Raw genomic sequence first — 16,757 nt, 5'->3', positions numbered from 1 at the left:
ACAACTTTTGTATGGGCCGGGCGTACTCCACGAGTTGCAAGGCGCACGTTATATCTTCCTCTTGCAAGAGGAGGTTTAGCGTTTCCTAACTTTAAGTTGTATTTTTGGGCGGCTGTACTGGTCACGGTCCGGTGGTGGTTCTCCCAGCCCAAAACTAACTCCGCAGTTACATTAGAAGCAGCATTGCTGGGTTCCTATGCGGCCCTTAGTAATCTGGTTTTCCGGGGTGAACGGGCACATCCTCAAATAACCAGTCTGATGAAGACGGTGCTGCGGATATGGTCTCGGGCGCGGGTGATATATAACACACCTCTACATATATCCCCCCACACTCCGCTGTGGGGTAATCCTAATCTAATACATTTGTACCAACTTCCTGATCCCCAGGTATGGGCTGCCAGAGGGATTGTGACCATGAAACATGTTATTAAAGATGGAAGACTTCAAGGCTTTGACGTTCTCCAGTCTACCCACTCATTGCCTCCCACTATGGGGTTCCGTTACCGCCAGCTTAGTCATGCTATGCGGGCTCAGTTCCAAGACCCTGTTGTCTTGGAATCAGACCCTTTGGAGAAGATGCTAACTTTTAAGGTAATAGGTAAAACTCTCTCTGCTATATATTATATACTCTCATCAGATCATAGTCAGTCTCTTGAGAAAACCTATAATAAATGGAAGGATGACATCCCAGACCTGACTGTTGAAGATTGGGAGGAGTCAGTTAATAATTATATTACCTCAATGATAGCGGCTAGGGACAGATTTATACAACTCAAATTCTTACACAGAACATACTACACGCCGCAACGTCTTGCTAGGATATATCCCAGGAAGGATCCCTCGTGCACCAGATGTGGGCATGAAATTGGTACTTTTCTACACGTTGTTTGGTCGTGCTCTGAGCTTGCAACCTTTTGGAAAGCGGTGACGGATACTATTGGGGAAATTTTTGACACTATGATTCCTTTGGACCCAAAGGTAACTCTACTGAGTAACCTTACAGAAGTGGTTGGGGATAAATATGCTAAAATGTGTATTATGTATACCCTGTTTTATGCCAGGAGAGAAATCCTTTTGCGATGGAAGTTACCTGAACCTCCCACCCGATCAACCTGGATAGCTGCCGTTACTAAGACACTTCCATTCTACCGTTTTACATACGGTAGTAGGAACTGCCCAAAAAAATTTGATAAAGTGTGGTCAGCCTGGATTGATGCTGTAGGCGTGCCAATGTCACCTGTTCCATAAGGACAGAAGCAGGAACTTATTAACTAATTGATGATATTCTATTTTTTTATATATATTATATTTTTTATATATTTTTTTTTTTCTTTCTGCCCCTAAATTGGTTTATTGATATTCCCCTTCCCTTCCTCTCCCAAATTTTTTTTTTTTTTTTTGTGTTTTTATGTATGGATAATACTTTTTTTTGTGCAGAGTAATGTACTGTAGTTGTAAATATTTGTTTTGTTTATATGTCTAACAATAAAATAAAAATTTAATTGTGAAAAAAAAATACGTTTAGGCTTTTAATATACATTTACATACATATAGTCAATTCCATTTATCTAAAGAATTAAAGGAACGGTATAGTTTATAATAGTAAATATTGTATATGAATATTTTATATTAACTATTTTCAGCCAGAGGGTGGAGGTCTATACAGTTGAAGGAACTCAGTGAGGGATCTTTCTGTAGCTATTGTACTAAACATAGACTTGAATAGCAGACGCTCTCCCTTTCCTTCTGAGAATTGTGGTAGCCTGGTGTAACGTAAGAAATAGTTGCACCGGAAGTGACGAGGGTATGGAATTTTTATGGGTATGGTTTTTTCACGGAACAACGGCTGTCATGCTGATCCATTGGCTCTGACCTTAAACTAGTTTGCAGATTAGGAGTACTGACCTTAGTCTGATTCTCTAATCTGCATGCCTGTTTCGGATCAGTGACTCAAAAAGTATTTAAGGCAGATACTGCCAGGCATCTAGCATTCCCAGAAGGAGGTTAGCAATTGCAGCCCTGTAGTCCACTACAGGTTTCCTTTACAATTATATCTAAAGCCAGATTTTTATCACTGGAGCCCAACATCCCTCTGTTAACAGCATCCCTTTTAGTCCACATTCACACCTGCTTGTAGCAGGAATGCATACGGATCACTTTTCAAAAGGGCAGCAATAATAATAATAGACACACAAGCCCAGACAGTGGAAGTGTTTTTGATTGCAGCTAAGAATTTTAGGTTCAATATCTGTTGGTTCATCAAATTTAAACAGATTGCTGCCTGGAAGTCACAATAATATAGTAGGTTCCACAGTAGAATGGAGAAACCCTTATTATTAAAAAAATACTTACCAGCCATGATGTGTGGTCTGTACTTCGCTCTTGCTATACAAAGAGGCAGTGGTGAATGATCAATACTGGTACAATATTTATACACTCCAGATCACGTAAAATAACATTGTGAAAGTTGGTAGGTGTGCCTTTAGTTTTCAAGTTCGTTGTGGTCTCCTACTGACCTATGTGATATGGTTACTGAGCGTGAAAGGGAATTGGCAAATACATTCAAGGAGATTAAGTCACAATTTGGCTTATCTGAAGCAAACTTAAATTTAGATAAACATGCAGACTTATCTACCAAAAAATGTAGTTGCCCCATCATTTAGTTTAACCAGTTTGCTACTGGAGCATTTTTTTTTTTCATTTTTCACACACTCTATTAAAATCTGCATGTTTGGTTAGAAAACTACTTAAAACCCCCAATACATGATATGTTTTCTGAAAGCCGAGGCCTTGTAGAAAAAAAGGTAGTAGTTGCTGTTTTTTTATGCTACACAATTATCAAATGTTTATTTTCAGTAAAATATACATTAACATAAATTTTTGTGCGCACAAACACAAAACAATCTTTTTTTTGGACAAAAAAAAAAAAAAAAAGACGAGTTTATGTCAAACAAATGGATATCAAATATGTCAAGCCTCAAAACTACACCCGTGAAACAGTGAAAGATTACCTAAAATTAACGGTAAATGAAGGACCTAGAATTTCCTAAGTGTGGCACATGTGACGATGCGCAATATGTGGTACACAGCTGTTGTGTACATGCAGGTGCACACTTTGCGTATATATTTGCACTCGAAAGGTGTGCAGGGGAGGGGGCTTTTAATTTTTTCTTTATTTTATTATTTTTTTTTTTTATAAATGATACCCTGATAAACGTAATAGCATTGAGTAGGTGACAGGTACTCTTTATGAAGACATCAGGGGTCTATTGGACCCCTTATAGCTTTCCTGCCTCCTGCTTCAGCTGATGGAGCATAGACTTGTGCCATTCACTGAATCCTCTAATGTGATCTACAGCCACCCAGATAACTTTTACCTAACTTCCTAAGTGTGCATTACAGAAAAAAAAATACAAAAAAAAAAAAACAAAGCACTTTAGTTAAGAGGACTACAGGTTTAATACTGTTTTGGTAGCTTAGAAGCTGGAAGATGGCATGGTGCCAGCTGGTGTCAGATAGTGAGATGGTGACATTACTCCCACTGTCAAGCAAACAGTGTTTGGGCCTAATGATTGGCTTCTAGACTCAAGCAATGTTATTTGAGAGAAGGACACATGTTCACCCATACCCCAGATATTTGGGATTTGGGGGGGAGCGCTGTCAAGGTATTATTATTATTATTATTATTAGTGGTTTGGGGACCCTAATTGCAAGGACACTGTCACATTTCCCAGAATAGGCAATGTGGCAGTTTTTCTTTAAGAGTTAGTTTAGAGAAAATTAGCAAAATGTATTGTAATAATCGTACAATACACAGGCAGAAAATTCATAGACCCTGGGTTGAAGGGCGCTACCTTCAGATGATTGGACACTGGCAAAGCTTTTGGACTGCAGCTTGACATTGCATGCTATTGCTTAGTCTATCTTCTACTAAGACTCCCAGATCTTTCTCCATTCTTGATTCCCCCAGAGGTTCCCCTCCTAAGGCGTATTTTACATTTATGTTTTTATTCCTCAAGTGCAAAACCTTACACTTCTCCACATTAAACCTCATTTGCCACGTAGTTGCCCACTCTGTTATTTCGTTCAGGTCATTCTGTAAGATTTCTGCATCATGATGTGAAGTTATTGCCCTGCTTAATTTTGTGTCATCTGCAAAAACTGAGATTGAGCTAATAATCCCGTCCTCAATGCTATTTATGAATAAATTTAACAAAATTGGTCCCAGGACTGAGCCCTGGTCCCAGGATATTCACCACACAAGAGAGACACGCTCTATCTATTTTATCTTTGCAGGAAACAAATTTTATTCTGATTCACTCAGTTGAAAGCAATATACTGTAATCTACAATTCCACTCTACATACACATCCTTTTCTTGAGGAGTCGGTATACTAATATTTATAAGGTGAACTTTTTCTGCATAAAAGTTCTGGCTGACAAGATTGGCAGATATGTATTTCTCCTTTGGACAATTGATGGTTTGAAATATATTATTACTAATATACAGTATATATCCCTCCACACTTCTCTTCACAGGTTCTGAGATGTCTGGCATAATATTTAGCACTATATCCTGATACATCTGCTTAGCAATGGGTGAGTATTGTAAGTATTTAGATCTAACCTTGATGAATTTCCTACAACACACCAGTGGTGGCTGGTGCTTAATTTACTTGGGGTGGCAGCCCACAGCCCCCCAGCCAACCAACCACATACTCCCCATCGCTCGATCGCCTGTCAGGCCCCCCGCCAGCCCCTTCACTTACCCCATGCAGGTGGCGTCTTCACCCCTGCCTCTCCTCCGGAGTCCTGTAGATTCTCCTCACAGCCAATCAGGAGTTAGAATCGTGGCCAATCAGGTCTTAGGATTCCCGGCCAATCGGGACTCTGGACCCGCTTTCTGATTGGCCGTGAGGAGAAACAAGGAAACATTAGCGAATATTATTCGCTAATGTCACACAACTGGGTGGGCTTTGGGTGCAGTGCTCTACAGCCCAAAGCCCACCCTTTTTAAGCCAATTAGAGCCTCTGGCTCTAATCATGTGCTTCTAAAAAAAACAAAAAAAAGACCCATTGGAATCCATGCGTCCGGTGCCCTCTGCATGTAGATTAGGGGCCGAGTGCTTGGATTAGGGGGGTGGCACTCCGGCGTCCTGTATGTACGGGCCGCCACTGCAACAAACCCTGTACAGGAATCAGGCTCATAGCTGAAATAGACTTGAGAGATGTTTGGAAGGAACAAACTAGGCATAGAAAATGTTTTTCATGCTACCTTGTGTCAGGAACCATGAATCAGACTGAGACAGTAAATGCAGTAAAATCACACCTTTAATGTAATGGTAAAAAATGGTACAGAACAGTAAACGTAGTCAAACATAAGCCAGGGGTTGGAAGCCAAAGAGAAGATAGCTGCTGCGAGCCCAGCCCTGGCACTTTGCTGCACAGGGTGTACTGTCCCACATAGACTTGGGGCTGGGACATTAAGTGTTAATCCTATCGGTTGTCAGGGCCTGGATTTGAACCCAGGGTTGCTGCTGTGTGTGGCAATAACTCTTCTTGCTAAGATGCTGGACATCTCCATTCTGATCAGTTACACAATCTTGCCTTGTACCTTGTTTTTCTTGGACCTTGAACTCTTTGCTCCTCCCATGAACTTCCTGATTTAATCCATGTCACTGCACTTCCTGTTTGCCAGAATATTGTGCCCTCTCCAGCCAATATCACAGTTCTGTCACTCCTGCTGCCGTCCGTACCTTCGCTACCAATTGTTACTGACCTTTCGCTTGTTTCTCTACTATGCTTGATCTTAACCTGCAACCACTTGTTACCAACGTTTGGCTTGGTTACTGACTATGCTTCTGCTTGATCCCTACCTGCTTTATATGCTACTGAACCCGGCTTGCTCACTTTCTGGTAGGGAGATCCTGAGGACTGACACCTAATACGCAGCGAAACCCTTTTCCAGGAGCTCTGGTGAATAACGGTTAGTACTTAGACCCTGCATTTCAGGTGAGCCCACATCATCCGCTGGGGTGTCCTACTTGTATACCTGTCCTGCTGGTTGGTGTGAGTCTCCCTACTGATATAGCAGGACGCCGAGTCTGACTCCAGACTGTGACATTGGTTATCTGTGTTCCTGGAACAAGACTCTAATTTAGACAACGTACTTATTTTCCTAGAGGAAAACACCAATACAAAATCTATATTTATTGTCTACAACACCTTAAAAGTCCTTCTGGGAGGACATATAAAAGGAGTACCAACTATCAAACATACTACAGGGGAATGGGAAAGATTAATAATACAGGCAGTCCAACAGTCAGAGACTAAAGCCGGCCATACATGGATCAATTTGGTCAGTTCAGAAGGGACCGAATGGATTTCGATATATGTATGGGTAGGATGGTTGTACAGAAGTCAATTAAGTGGCACTATATCTCAGGCACAATAAAAACTATGCAGAGATCAATAAATTGGAGTGGCTCAATTTATGGCATCTATATAGTATTTGTACCAGTTATATTATTACAATGAACTTAAACCCTTCACTTTACTAAAATCTGAATTTGATCTCCCTAAACAACAATTCAATCATTACTTTACTTTGTGGACTAAATACTGCTTTGGCGCTCATTTTAGCACTTGGTGTAACGTTTGTAGTTAGCTACGTGTGATATACAGGTCTAGGGCCATGGTTCATTCCTATGGTTTCCAGACCCTGAAGATCCCTCCATGGGAAAGCTCACTGCGACAGGTGAACACTGCGACAGGTGAACCCTGGACCCTTACAGGGAACAGCGATGTGGTAAAAGGTAAGACAGGTTTGTCCTGTTATTTGACCATGACTCTAGATTTATAGCAAGTATGAGACTTAATATACTTACTACTTGCATTACAAGTATTAGCGTCTCTTGAATAGCATTCTTTTTTGTTACTCATACTGACTTTACTCATTTACTGAGTATTTAACATTTTCAAACTTGGCAGTAAAATTTCCACCTTTCAGAACTTAATGTCAGGGGAATGACTAGGTGTTATTAGGTGTTACATCACACCATAGGTTACGCTTTTATCACGGCTTCTGCATAGAGCCCTTATAAAGTACTCAGGGACTTCCTTTTGCCCTTTTGCCAGGAGCATAGTCGACACTTGGGTTGCTGGGTATCCTTCACCAGGCACAATTACCCCATTTCTGTATCATACTCTATGAGTACATAGAAACATAGAAAAGTGACGGCAGAAAAAGACTCAGTAGTCCATCGAGTCTGTGTATGAATAATTTGCTAAGGTGCTAAAAAATAAATTAATATAGTGCTTATTATGTCAACCATTAAACAGGAATACCTTGAGGAGGCTGCAGCTGATTATGAAGGTATAATTACCTTGTGAAAAGTGATAAAAATAAAGTAAATCAGCGCTGTTTCCACAACCTTGTAACTAATAAATAGTCTATACATCAACATTACTAATAAGGTGAAATAAATAATACAGAATCAATGCAATCAATAAAAAATATAGTGCAATACATAAATGAATATATGGAGTCCTTTGGTGCTTTAAAAAATGCCAGTGCTTGATGCATGCTAAAAGAGAATCCAAAGTGCCACTCAGTGCTCCCCCCCCCCCCCCCCCCCGGGGCCCCACTCACCAACAATATGTTATAAACAGTATATAGTGCTTCCTCCAGCACATAGAGTGTAAAGAGCTCTCCTTTTTTCAAGATTTTTCTCAAGGCTCAGCAGTGAGATGGAACCAGCAGTAATGCTTTCTTCTGCACAGTAAGCGGTTTAGGTGTCACTCTCTCTCCCTCCGTTACCAGCTCTCAATGAGATGTTTTAGAAAAATCAAAGAGGTTTCCATAGTGTAAAATTGTATGGTTTATTAAAAGATAGAAGGTAAATACACTTACAATATAAAAGATAATGCCAGGCAGTATAAATGTGGTGGATGCTGCTGCAGCGTGCGTACCAAACACTGGTTATGACGTCACTTATCAGTCCCTGCTTTACGCGTTTTGCCCGTCCTACTAAATTGTCCTTTCGTGGAATGGATCGGGTAGACAGACATTGGAGGGGGTACCAATATGAAAAGAGCCATTTCACAGAACGAGACTAAATGGATATACCAACTCCAAAGTATGACACCTACAGGGTTAAATATAGAACTGTATGTGAATTGCTTTATTAATGATTTCTGATCAAATAATGTTTTATACGAATAATATAACTACATAAATTTGTATTTGTATTTTTAAAAAGGTTTAGTTAAGAATATAGATCTACAGTATGTTTGTTCCAAGCATGTCTGAAGCCATTTACTGTTGACAGGCTCACTACCTCTGATAGAAATTGATTTCAAGCATCAACTACCCTTTCAGTAAAAAAATACTTTTTAAGATTGGTTTTGAATAGAGTTGAGCGAACACCTGGATGTCCGGGTTCGGCGGTTCGACCGAACTTGAAAAAAAAGTCCGGGTTCGTGAACCGAACTTAACCCGAACTTTGCCCCGATCCCGAACCCCATTGAAGTCAATGGAGACCCGAACTTTTGAGCACTAAAATTCCTCTAAAACAAACATGGAAAGGGCTAGAGGGCTGCAAATGGCAGCAAACTCATCTTAGGAGCATGGCAAGTGCTCTGCAAACACATGTGGATAGGGAAATAACTTAAAATAACATAAAAAACATAAAAATAAAAAATATTCATCTTGAATAGTGTTGAGCAAACACGGACTGTATTATTCGTGTTTGTACCGAATAATTGGATTTTTGTTACCCGAACACGGACACTTTACTGTATATTCGGGTAAAAATCCGTGTTCGGTCGTTTTATTTCCGGGTTTTGCATGCTTTGGCGCGCTTTTCATGGCAGGCTTTCAACAGCCAATCAACAAGCGTTTAACTGGTGTGCCTAAGCCATCCCAGCCATGCTTGCAAATGTATCAGTAGCTGTGATTGGCCGTCTGAAGCATGTGACCAAGTCTTTATAAGTTCGAGGCAGCGCCGCAGCAGCGTCATTCTGCTGCTTAGATCAGGGAGAGAGCACACATCAACGTGCTGGCTGCTGATTAGGGACAGACAGGCAGGAAAAAAACATTTGTGTCCGGATAGAATTGAGGGACAGGTCGGAGTGTTTTAGGCAGGGCGAGTTGTAGGCATTTTAGGGAGAGGCTGCTGCTGATTTTTAGGGAAATTGTGTTCTACAAACTACAATCGATATTGCTGTGTGGGGTGGGGTCTGCACTTAGTCCTGATCTACGATCTCTTATCAATCCTGTTAGGGATAGAGTCTGCTGAATTTTAGGGAAAGTGTGTTCTACAAACTACAATCGATATTGCTGTGTGGGGTGGGGTCTGCACTCTGCACTCAGTCCCGATCTACGATCTCTTATCAATCCTGTTAGGGATAGAGTCTGCTGAATTTTAGGGAAAGTGTGTTCTACAAACTACAATCGATATTGCTGTGTGGGGTGGGGTCTGCACTCTGCACTCAGTCCCGATCTACGATCTCTTATCAATCCTGTTAGGGATAAAGTTTGCTGATTTTTAGGGAAAGTGTGTTCTACAAACTACAATCGATATTGCTGTGTGGTGTGGGATAGGAGATAGGCAGGTGTCAGTGATCCACATCCATTTTGCTGTGTGTGGGCTGCAGTGAACACAATCTTTTTGGGGTGCAGTGAACACAATCTTTTTGGGGTGCAGTGAACACAATCTTGGTGCAGTGAACACAATCTTTTTGGGGTGCAGTGAACGAAATCCTTTTGGGGTGCAGTGAACACAATCTTTGTGGGGTGCAGTGAACACAATCTTTTTGGGGTGCAGTGAACAAAATCCTTTTGGGGTGCAGTGAACACAATCTTTGTGGGGTGCAGTGAACACAATCTTTTTGGCGTGCAGTGAACAAAATCCTTTTGGGGTGCAGTGAACACAATCTTTGTGGGGTGCAGTGAACACAATCTTTGTGGGGTGCAGTGAACAAAATCCTTTTGGGGTGCAGTGAACACAATCTTTGTGGGGTGCAGTGAACAAAATCCTTTTGGGGTGAATGAAAGCAAACTTTGTGGGGTGCAGTGAACACAATCTTTTTGGGGTGCAGTGAACAAAATCCTTTTGGGGTGCAGTGAACACAATCTTTGTGGGGTGCAGTGAACAAAATCCTTTTGGGGTGCAGTGAACACAATCTTTGTGGGGTGCAGTGAACACAATCTTTTTTGGGTGCAGTGAACACAATCTTTGTGGGGTACAGTGAACACAATCTTTGTGGGGTGCAGTGAACAAAATCCTTTTGGGGTGCAGTGAACACAATCTTTGTGGGGTGCAGTGAACACAATCTTTGTGGGGTGCAGTGAAAAAAATCCTTTTGGGGTGCAGTGAACACAATCTTTGTGGGGTGCAGTGAACACAATCTTTGTGGGGTGCAGTGAACACAATCTTTTTTGGGTGCAGTGAACACAATCTTTGTGGGGTACAGTGAACACAATCTTTGTGGGGTGCAGTGAACAAAATCCTTTTGGGGTGCAGTAAACACAATCTTTGTGGGGTGCAGTGAACACAATCTTTTTGGGGTGCAGTGAACAAAATCCTTTTGGGGTGCAGTGAACACAATCTTTGTGGGGTGCAGTGAACACAATCTTTTTGGGGTGCAGTGAACGAAATCCTTTTGGGGTGCAGTGAACACAATCTTTGTGGGGTGCAGTGAACACAATCTTTTTGGGGTGCAGTGAACAAAATCCTTTTGGGGTGCAGTGAACACAATCTTTGTGGGGTACAGTGAACACAATCTTATACTTCTGAAGATTTGAGGGTGCTGCCTGTTCCATACTCCTACTCCTCATCCATCCTTTTAGGGGTACAAACAATAGTAATTGGGGCCTAGTGTGGTTGTGTACGTGTGAGATACATACACTTTTTTTGATCATATTTCCTATTCCGCTATTCAATAAAAACCTTTGGGGATCAATTAAATTGCGGGATAGTCTGTGTCGGTACGTGTGAGATCAACCTTTCCAAGTTTTTGGGGTTCATCTCATACTTCTGAAGATTTGAGGGTTCTGCCTGTTCCATACTCCTCCTACTCCTCATCCATCCTTTTAGGGGTACAAACAATAGTAATTGGGGCCTAGTGTGGTTGTGTACGTGTGAGATACATACACTTTTTTTGATCATATTTCCTATTCCGCTATTCGATAAAAACCTTTGGGGATCAATTAAATTGCGGGATAGTCTGTGTCGGTACGTGTGAGATCAACCTTTCCAAGTTTTTGAGGTTCATCTCATACTTCTGAAGATTTGAGGGTGCTGCCTGTTCCATACTCCTCCTACTCCGAGTCCTCATCCATCCTTTTAGGGGTACAAACAATAGTAATTGGGGCCTAGTGTGGTTGTGTACGTGTGAGATACATACACTTTTTTTGATCATATTTCCTATTCCGCTATTCAATAAAAACCTTTGGGGATCAATTAAATTGCGGGATAGTCTGTGTCGGTACGTGTGAGATCCACCTTTCCAAGTTTTTGAGGTTCATCTCATACTTCTGAAGATTTGAGGGTGCTGCCTGTTCCATACTCCTCCTACTCCTCATCCATCCTTTTAGGGGTACAAACAATAGTAATTGGGGCCTAGTGTGGTTGTGTACGTGTGAGATACATACACTTTTTTTGATCATATTTCCTAATCCGCTATTCAATAAAAACCTTTGGGGATCAATTAAATTGCGGGATAGTCTGTGTCGGTACGTGTGAGATCAACCTTTCCAAGTTTTTGGGGTTCATCTCATACTTCTGAAGATTTGAGGGTGCTGCCTGTTCCATACTCCTCCTACTCCTCATCCATCCTTTTAGGGGTACAAACAATAGTAATTGGGGCCTAGTGTGGTTGTGTACGTGTGCGATACATACACTTTTTTTGATCATATTTCCTATTCCGCGATTCAATAAAAACCTTTGGGGATCAATTAAATTGCGGGATAGTCTGTGTCGGTACGTGTGAGATCCACCTTTCCAAGTTTTTGAAGTTCATCTCATACTTCTGAAGATTTGAGGGTGCTGCCTGTTCCATACTCCTCCTACACTGAGTCCTCATCCATCCTTTTAGGGGTACAAACAATAGTAATTGGGGCCTAGTGTGGTTGTGTACGTGTGAGATACATACACTTTTTTTGATCATATTTCCTATTCCGCTATTCAATAAAAACCTTTGGGGATCAATTAAATTGCGGGATAGTCTGTGTCGGTACGTGTGAGATCCACCTTTCCAAGTTTTTGAGGTTCATCTCATACTTCTGAAGATTTGAGGGTGCTGCCTGTTCCATACTCCTCCTACTCCTCATCCATCCTTTTAGGGGTACAAACAATAGTAATTGGGGCCTAGTGTGGTTGTGTACGTGTGAGATACATACACTTTTTTTGATCATATTTCCTATTCCGCTATTCAATAAAAACCTTTGGGGATCAATTAAATTGCGGGATAGTCTGTGTCGGTACGTGTGAGATCAACCTTTCCAAGTTTTTTAGGTTGATCTCATACTTCTGAAGATTTGAGGGTGCTGCTTGTTCCATACTCCTCCTACTCCGAGTCCTCATCCATCCTTTTAGGTGTACAAACAATAGTAATTGGGGCCTAGTGTGGTTGTGTACGTGTGAGATACATACACTTTTTTTGATCATATTTCCTATTCCGCTATTCAATAAAAACCTTTGGGGATCAATTAAATTGCGGGATAGTCTGTGTCGGTACATGTGAGATCCACCTTTCCAAGTTTTTGAGGTTCATCTCATACTTCTGAAGATTTGAGGGTGCTGCCTGTTCCATACTCCTCCTACTCCTCATCCATCCTTTTAGGGGTACAAACAATAGTAATTGGGGCCTAGTGTGGTTGTGTACGTGTGAGATACATACACTTTTTTTGATCATATTTCCTATTCCGCTATTCAATAAAAACCTTTGGGGATCAATTAAATTGCGGGATAGTCTGTGTCGGTACGTGTGAGATCCACCTTTCCAAGTTTTTGAGGTTCATCTCATACTTCTGAAGATTTGAGGGTGCTGCCTGTTCCATACTCCTCCTACTCCTCATCCATCGTTTTAGGGGTACAAACAATAGTAATTGGGGCCTAGTGTGGTTGTGTACGTGTGAGATACATACACTTTTTTTGATCATATTTCCTATTCCGCTATTCAATAAAAACCTTTGGGGATCAATTAAATTGCGGGATAGTCTGTGTCGGTACGTGTGAGATCCACCTTTCCAAGTTTTTGAGGTTCATCTCATACTTCTGAAGATTTGAGGGTGCTGCCTGTTCCATACTCCTCCTACTCCTCATCCATCCTTTTAGGGGTACAAACAATAGTAATTGGGGCCTAGTGTGGTTGTGTACGTGTGAGATACATACACTTTTTTTGATCATATTTCCTATTCCGCTATTCAATAAAAACCTTTGGGGATCAATTAAATTGCGGGATAGTCTGTGTCGGTACGTGTGAGATCCACCTTTCCAAGTTTTTGAGGTTCATCTCATACTTCTGAAGATTTGAGGGTGCTGCCTGTTCCATACTCCTCCTACTCCTCATCCATCCTTTTAGGGGTACAAACAATAGTAATTGGGGCCTAGTGTGGTTGTGTACGTGTGAGATACATACACTTTTTTTGATCATATTTCCTATTCCGCTATTCAATAAAAACCTTTGGGGATCAATTACATTGCGGGATAGTCTGTGTCGGTACCTGTGAGATCCACCTTTCCAAGTTTTTGGGGTTCATCTCATACTTCTGAAGATTTGAGGATGCTGCCTGTTCCATACTCCTCCTACTCCTCATCCTGCCTTTAGAGGTACAAACAGTAGTAATTGGGGCCTAGTGTGCTTCTGTACGTGTGAGATACATACACTTTTTTTGATCATATTTCCTATTCCGCTATTCAATAAAAACCTTTGGGGATCAATTAAATAGCGGGATAGTCTGTGTCGGTACGTGTGAGATACACCTTTCCAATTTTTGGGGCGCATCTCATACTGCCGAGGTTTTGAGGGTGCTTCAGTCTGCCTCCTGCCTGCTCCTCCTACTCCTCTTCCTCATCCTGCCTTTAGGGTACAAAAAATTGTAATCGGCGGGGCCTAGTCTGTGTTTGTACATGTGAGATACACCGTAATATAACATTTTTCCTATTCCGCTATTCAATAGACACCCTTTTGGAGTGTAAAAAATGTAATTACGGCATAGTCTGTATCGGTACGTGTGAGATACACCTTTTAAATTTGTTTGGCGCATCTCCTTCCCCCGCCAAGGATTGCAGGGCGCTTCAGTTTGCCTCCTGTTCCCAACTCCTCCTACTCCTCTTCCTCAACCTGCCTTTAGGGTACAAAAAATTGTAATCGGGGCCTAGTCTGTGTTTGTACGTGTGAGATACACCGTATTATAAAATTTTTCCTATTCCGCTATTCAATATACACCCTTTTGGAGTGTAAAAAATTAAATTACGGCATAGTCTGTATCGGTACGTGTGAGATACACCTTTTAAATTCGTTTGGTGCATCTCCTTCCCCCGCCAAGGATTGCAGGCCGCTTCAGTTTGCCTCCTGTTCCCAACTCCTCCTACTCCTCTTCCTCATCCTCCCTTTAGGGTAGAAAAAACGTACGTGTACGTGTTCGATACACAGTTTTTTATCCTATTCCGCTATTCAATATACACCCTTTTGGTGTAAAAAACATTAAATTGCGGCATAGTTTGCATATTTGACTGTGAGATACACCCGTGCGATACTGTTGTTGTTTTGTTCCGCTATTCAATAAACACCTTTCTAGGGCAAGATCTTAAATTACAGAAATATGAGGAGACCGTCAAATAAGGGCCGTGGCCTGGGTCGTGGTGCTGCTGGTAGAGCTCCTGTTGCAAGAGAGGACTTGGTTGATCTGTGCAAGCTACACGCACAAGTGAAACACCTTTCTCAGCTGCGAGTAGGCGACAGAACCTTACAGCAGTATTTGGCAGGGCCTAATGCGCCTCTACAAATGTTGAGGCCAGAACAAGTACAGGTGATAGTAGATTGGGTTGATTGACAGTGCCTCCAGTTCCTTCACATTGTCTCCCACCCAGTCTTCTGCTGAAAGGTCAGAATTGGCACCTGCAGCCGATGTCCATCAATCTTTCACCTCACCCCCTTGCAAATCAGCCAAGCAGTCTGAGCCCCAAGTCATGCAGCAGTCTCTTCTTCTTCTTGATGACTCTGTTAGCATGGTTTCCAAGGGCCATCCACCTAGCCCTGCCCCAGAAGTGGAAGAGATTGAGTGCACCGATGCCCAACCACTTATGTCTCAAGATGAGTACATGGGAGGACCATCGCAGCACTTCTCGGATGATGACGAAACACAGGTGCCAACTGCCGAATTGTGGAGACTGACAAGGGTTGCAGGGGTGAAGACTGCGTGGAAGATGATGTTGCGGACGATGAGGTCCTCGACCCCACATGAAATGAACGTGATGCAGGTGACCTGAGTAGTTTGGAGGAAGAGGCAGTGGTCGCACAGAGCCACCAGCACAGCAGAAGAGGGAGCAGGGTGCAAAAGCGGAGCGGCCGTGCCCTAGACACTACGCCTGCTACTGCCCAACACAGCAAGGGACCGAGCACACCAAAGCCAGCTCAAAGGAGTTCCCTAGCGTGGCAGTTCTTCAGAGAGATCCGATGATGAAGGCACAAAGTGCGGAGGATGCTGGACTTTCTTCACTAGTTCTTCCAACTTTGTGCCTTCATCATCGGATCTCTCCACACACTGCTTATTCTCTGGGGAATATAAGGTGGTTTTAGGGAGTAATAAATTTTGTGTAGTCTATGTTTATGCCTTTATATATTTGATTATATATTGGGCTGGCTTAACCCGGAACTAGCATATGTAAAGTGTTTCTGTATAGGCCACAGAAGAAAGAGGGTTAATTTAGTCAGCAGTAATATCTGAGGCTCTTGGTGTGTTAAACATAGACATTTTATTGATAAAAATATTGGGGTTTAGTAACACCCGTGCAAGATAGGATTATTGGTGAATACAATCAGTACATTAACAGGAAACAAGATAGACATGACAAAAAACATAAAGTGACAGATAACCGGCCGGCATATGGTGAATTGCTTCAAGTGATATACAAATATATAATCATGCGCTTAATAAACCTAAATGTTCTTGAAGGGGTTCCTTTTGGGCAATCGGTTGCCGATTTTTTTTTTTTATCTGTGTATGGGCAGTTTATTGTTATTTGGTTGCTCCGAGGAAATTGCTGGGAGTGGTTTTATCCAAATATCGGTGGGATGGCTGTGGGATATACCGCCCGAGATTTCCTTAGGTGGGACAGCAGGATTATATGTATTATCGTTAATAATGGATGAAATATTCCATTAAGAGATATATCTTGCAGGGATAAGGTAGTGGTCAAGTATTTACTTCTTGATTACTGACGGTTGTGATGCCGATGTTTTACCCCTGGTAGGTCGGATGGTCCCCGGACAGGTAGACGTTTTCTGCTCCATTCTAAGCAGTATCCTACCAGACAGGGGTGAAGAAACGGCAATTCGCCGTCAATGATCTCCAGCAAATCATTGCATAGTCCCCGGACAGGTAGATGTTTTCTGCTCCAATAGGCTACCTGGGTAGAATGCAAATGTACCTTCATATCTATATGACAATTGCCACATATCTGTAAAAGCAACATCCGACCTACCAGGGGTAAAACATCGGCATCACAACCGTCAGTAATCAAGAAGTAA

The 16,757-nt window shown here is 41.9% G+C and overlaps 1 protein-coding gene across 1 annotated transcript in view; it reads right to left on the bottom strand.

Moving 5' to 3' along the window:
• The window catches only part of LOC309567157 (protein-glutamine gamma-glutamyltransferase E-like), a 63,686-nt gene extending 61,204 nt beyond the window's left edge, over positions 1-2,482 (bottom strand). The window contains exon 1 of the mRNA XM_082272504.1: positions 2,353-2,482. Within this exon, the coding sequence (XP_082128630.1) occupies positions 2,353-2,359 (7 nt within the window). The 5' untranslated portion in view covers positions 2,360-2,482. The remainder of the gene's footprint in view (positions 1-2,352) is intronic.
• Positions 2,483-16,757: the final 14,275 nt, after the last annotated feature.

Source organism: Pelophylax lessonae (genome assembly GCF_965119305.1).
Source record: "Pelophylax lessonae genome assembly, chromosome: 11".
NCBI lineage: Eukaryota > Metazoa > Chordata > Amphibia > Anura > Ranidae > Pelophylax > Pelophylax lessonae.
The sequence above is the reverse complement of the archived record's forward strand: the minus strand, read 5'-3'. Positions and strand labels throughout refer to the sequence as shown.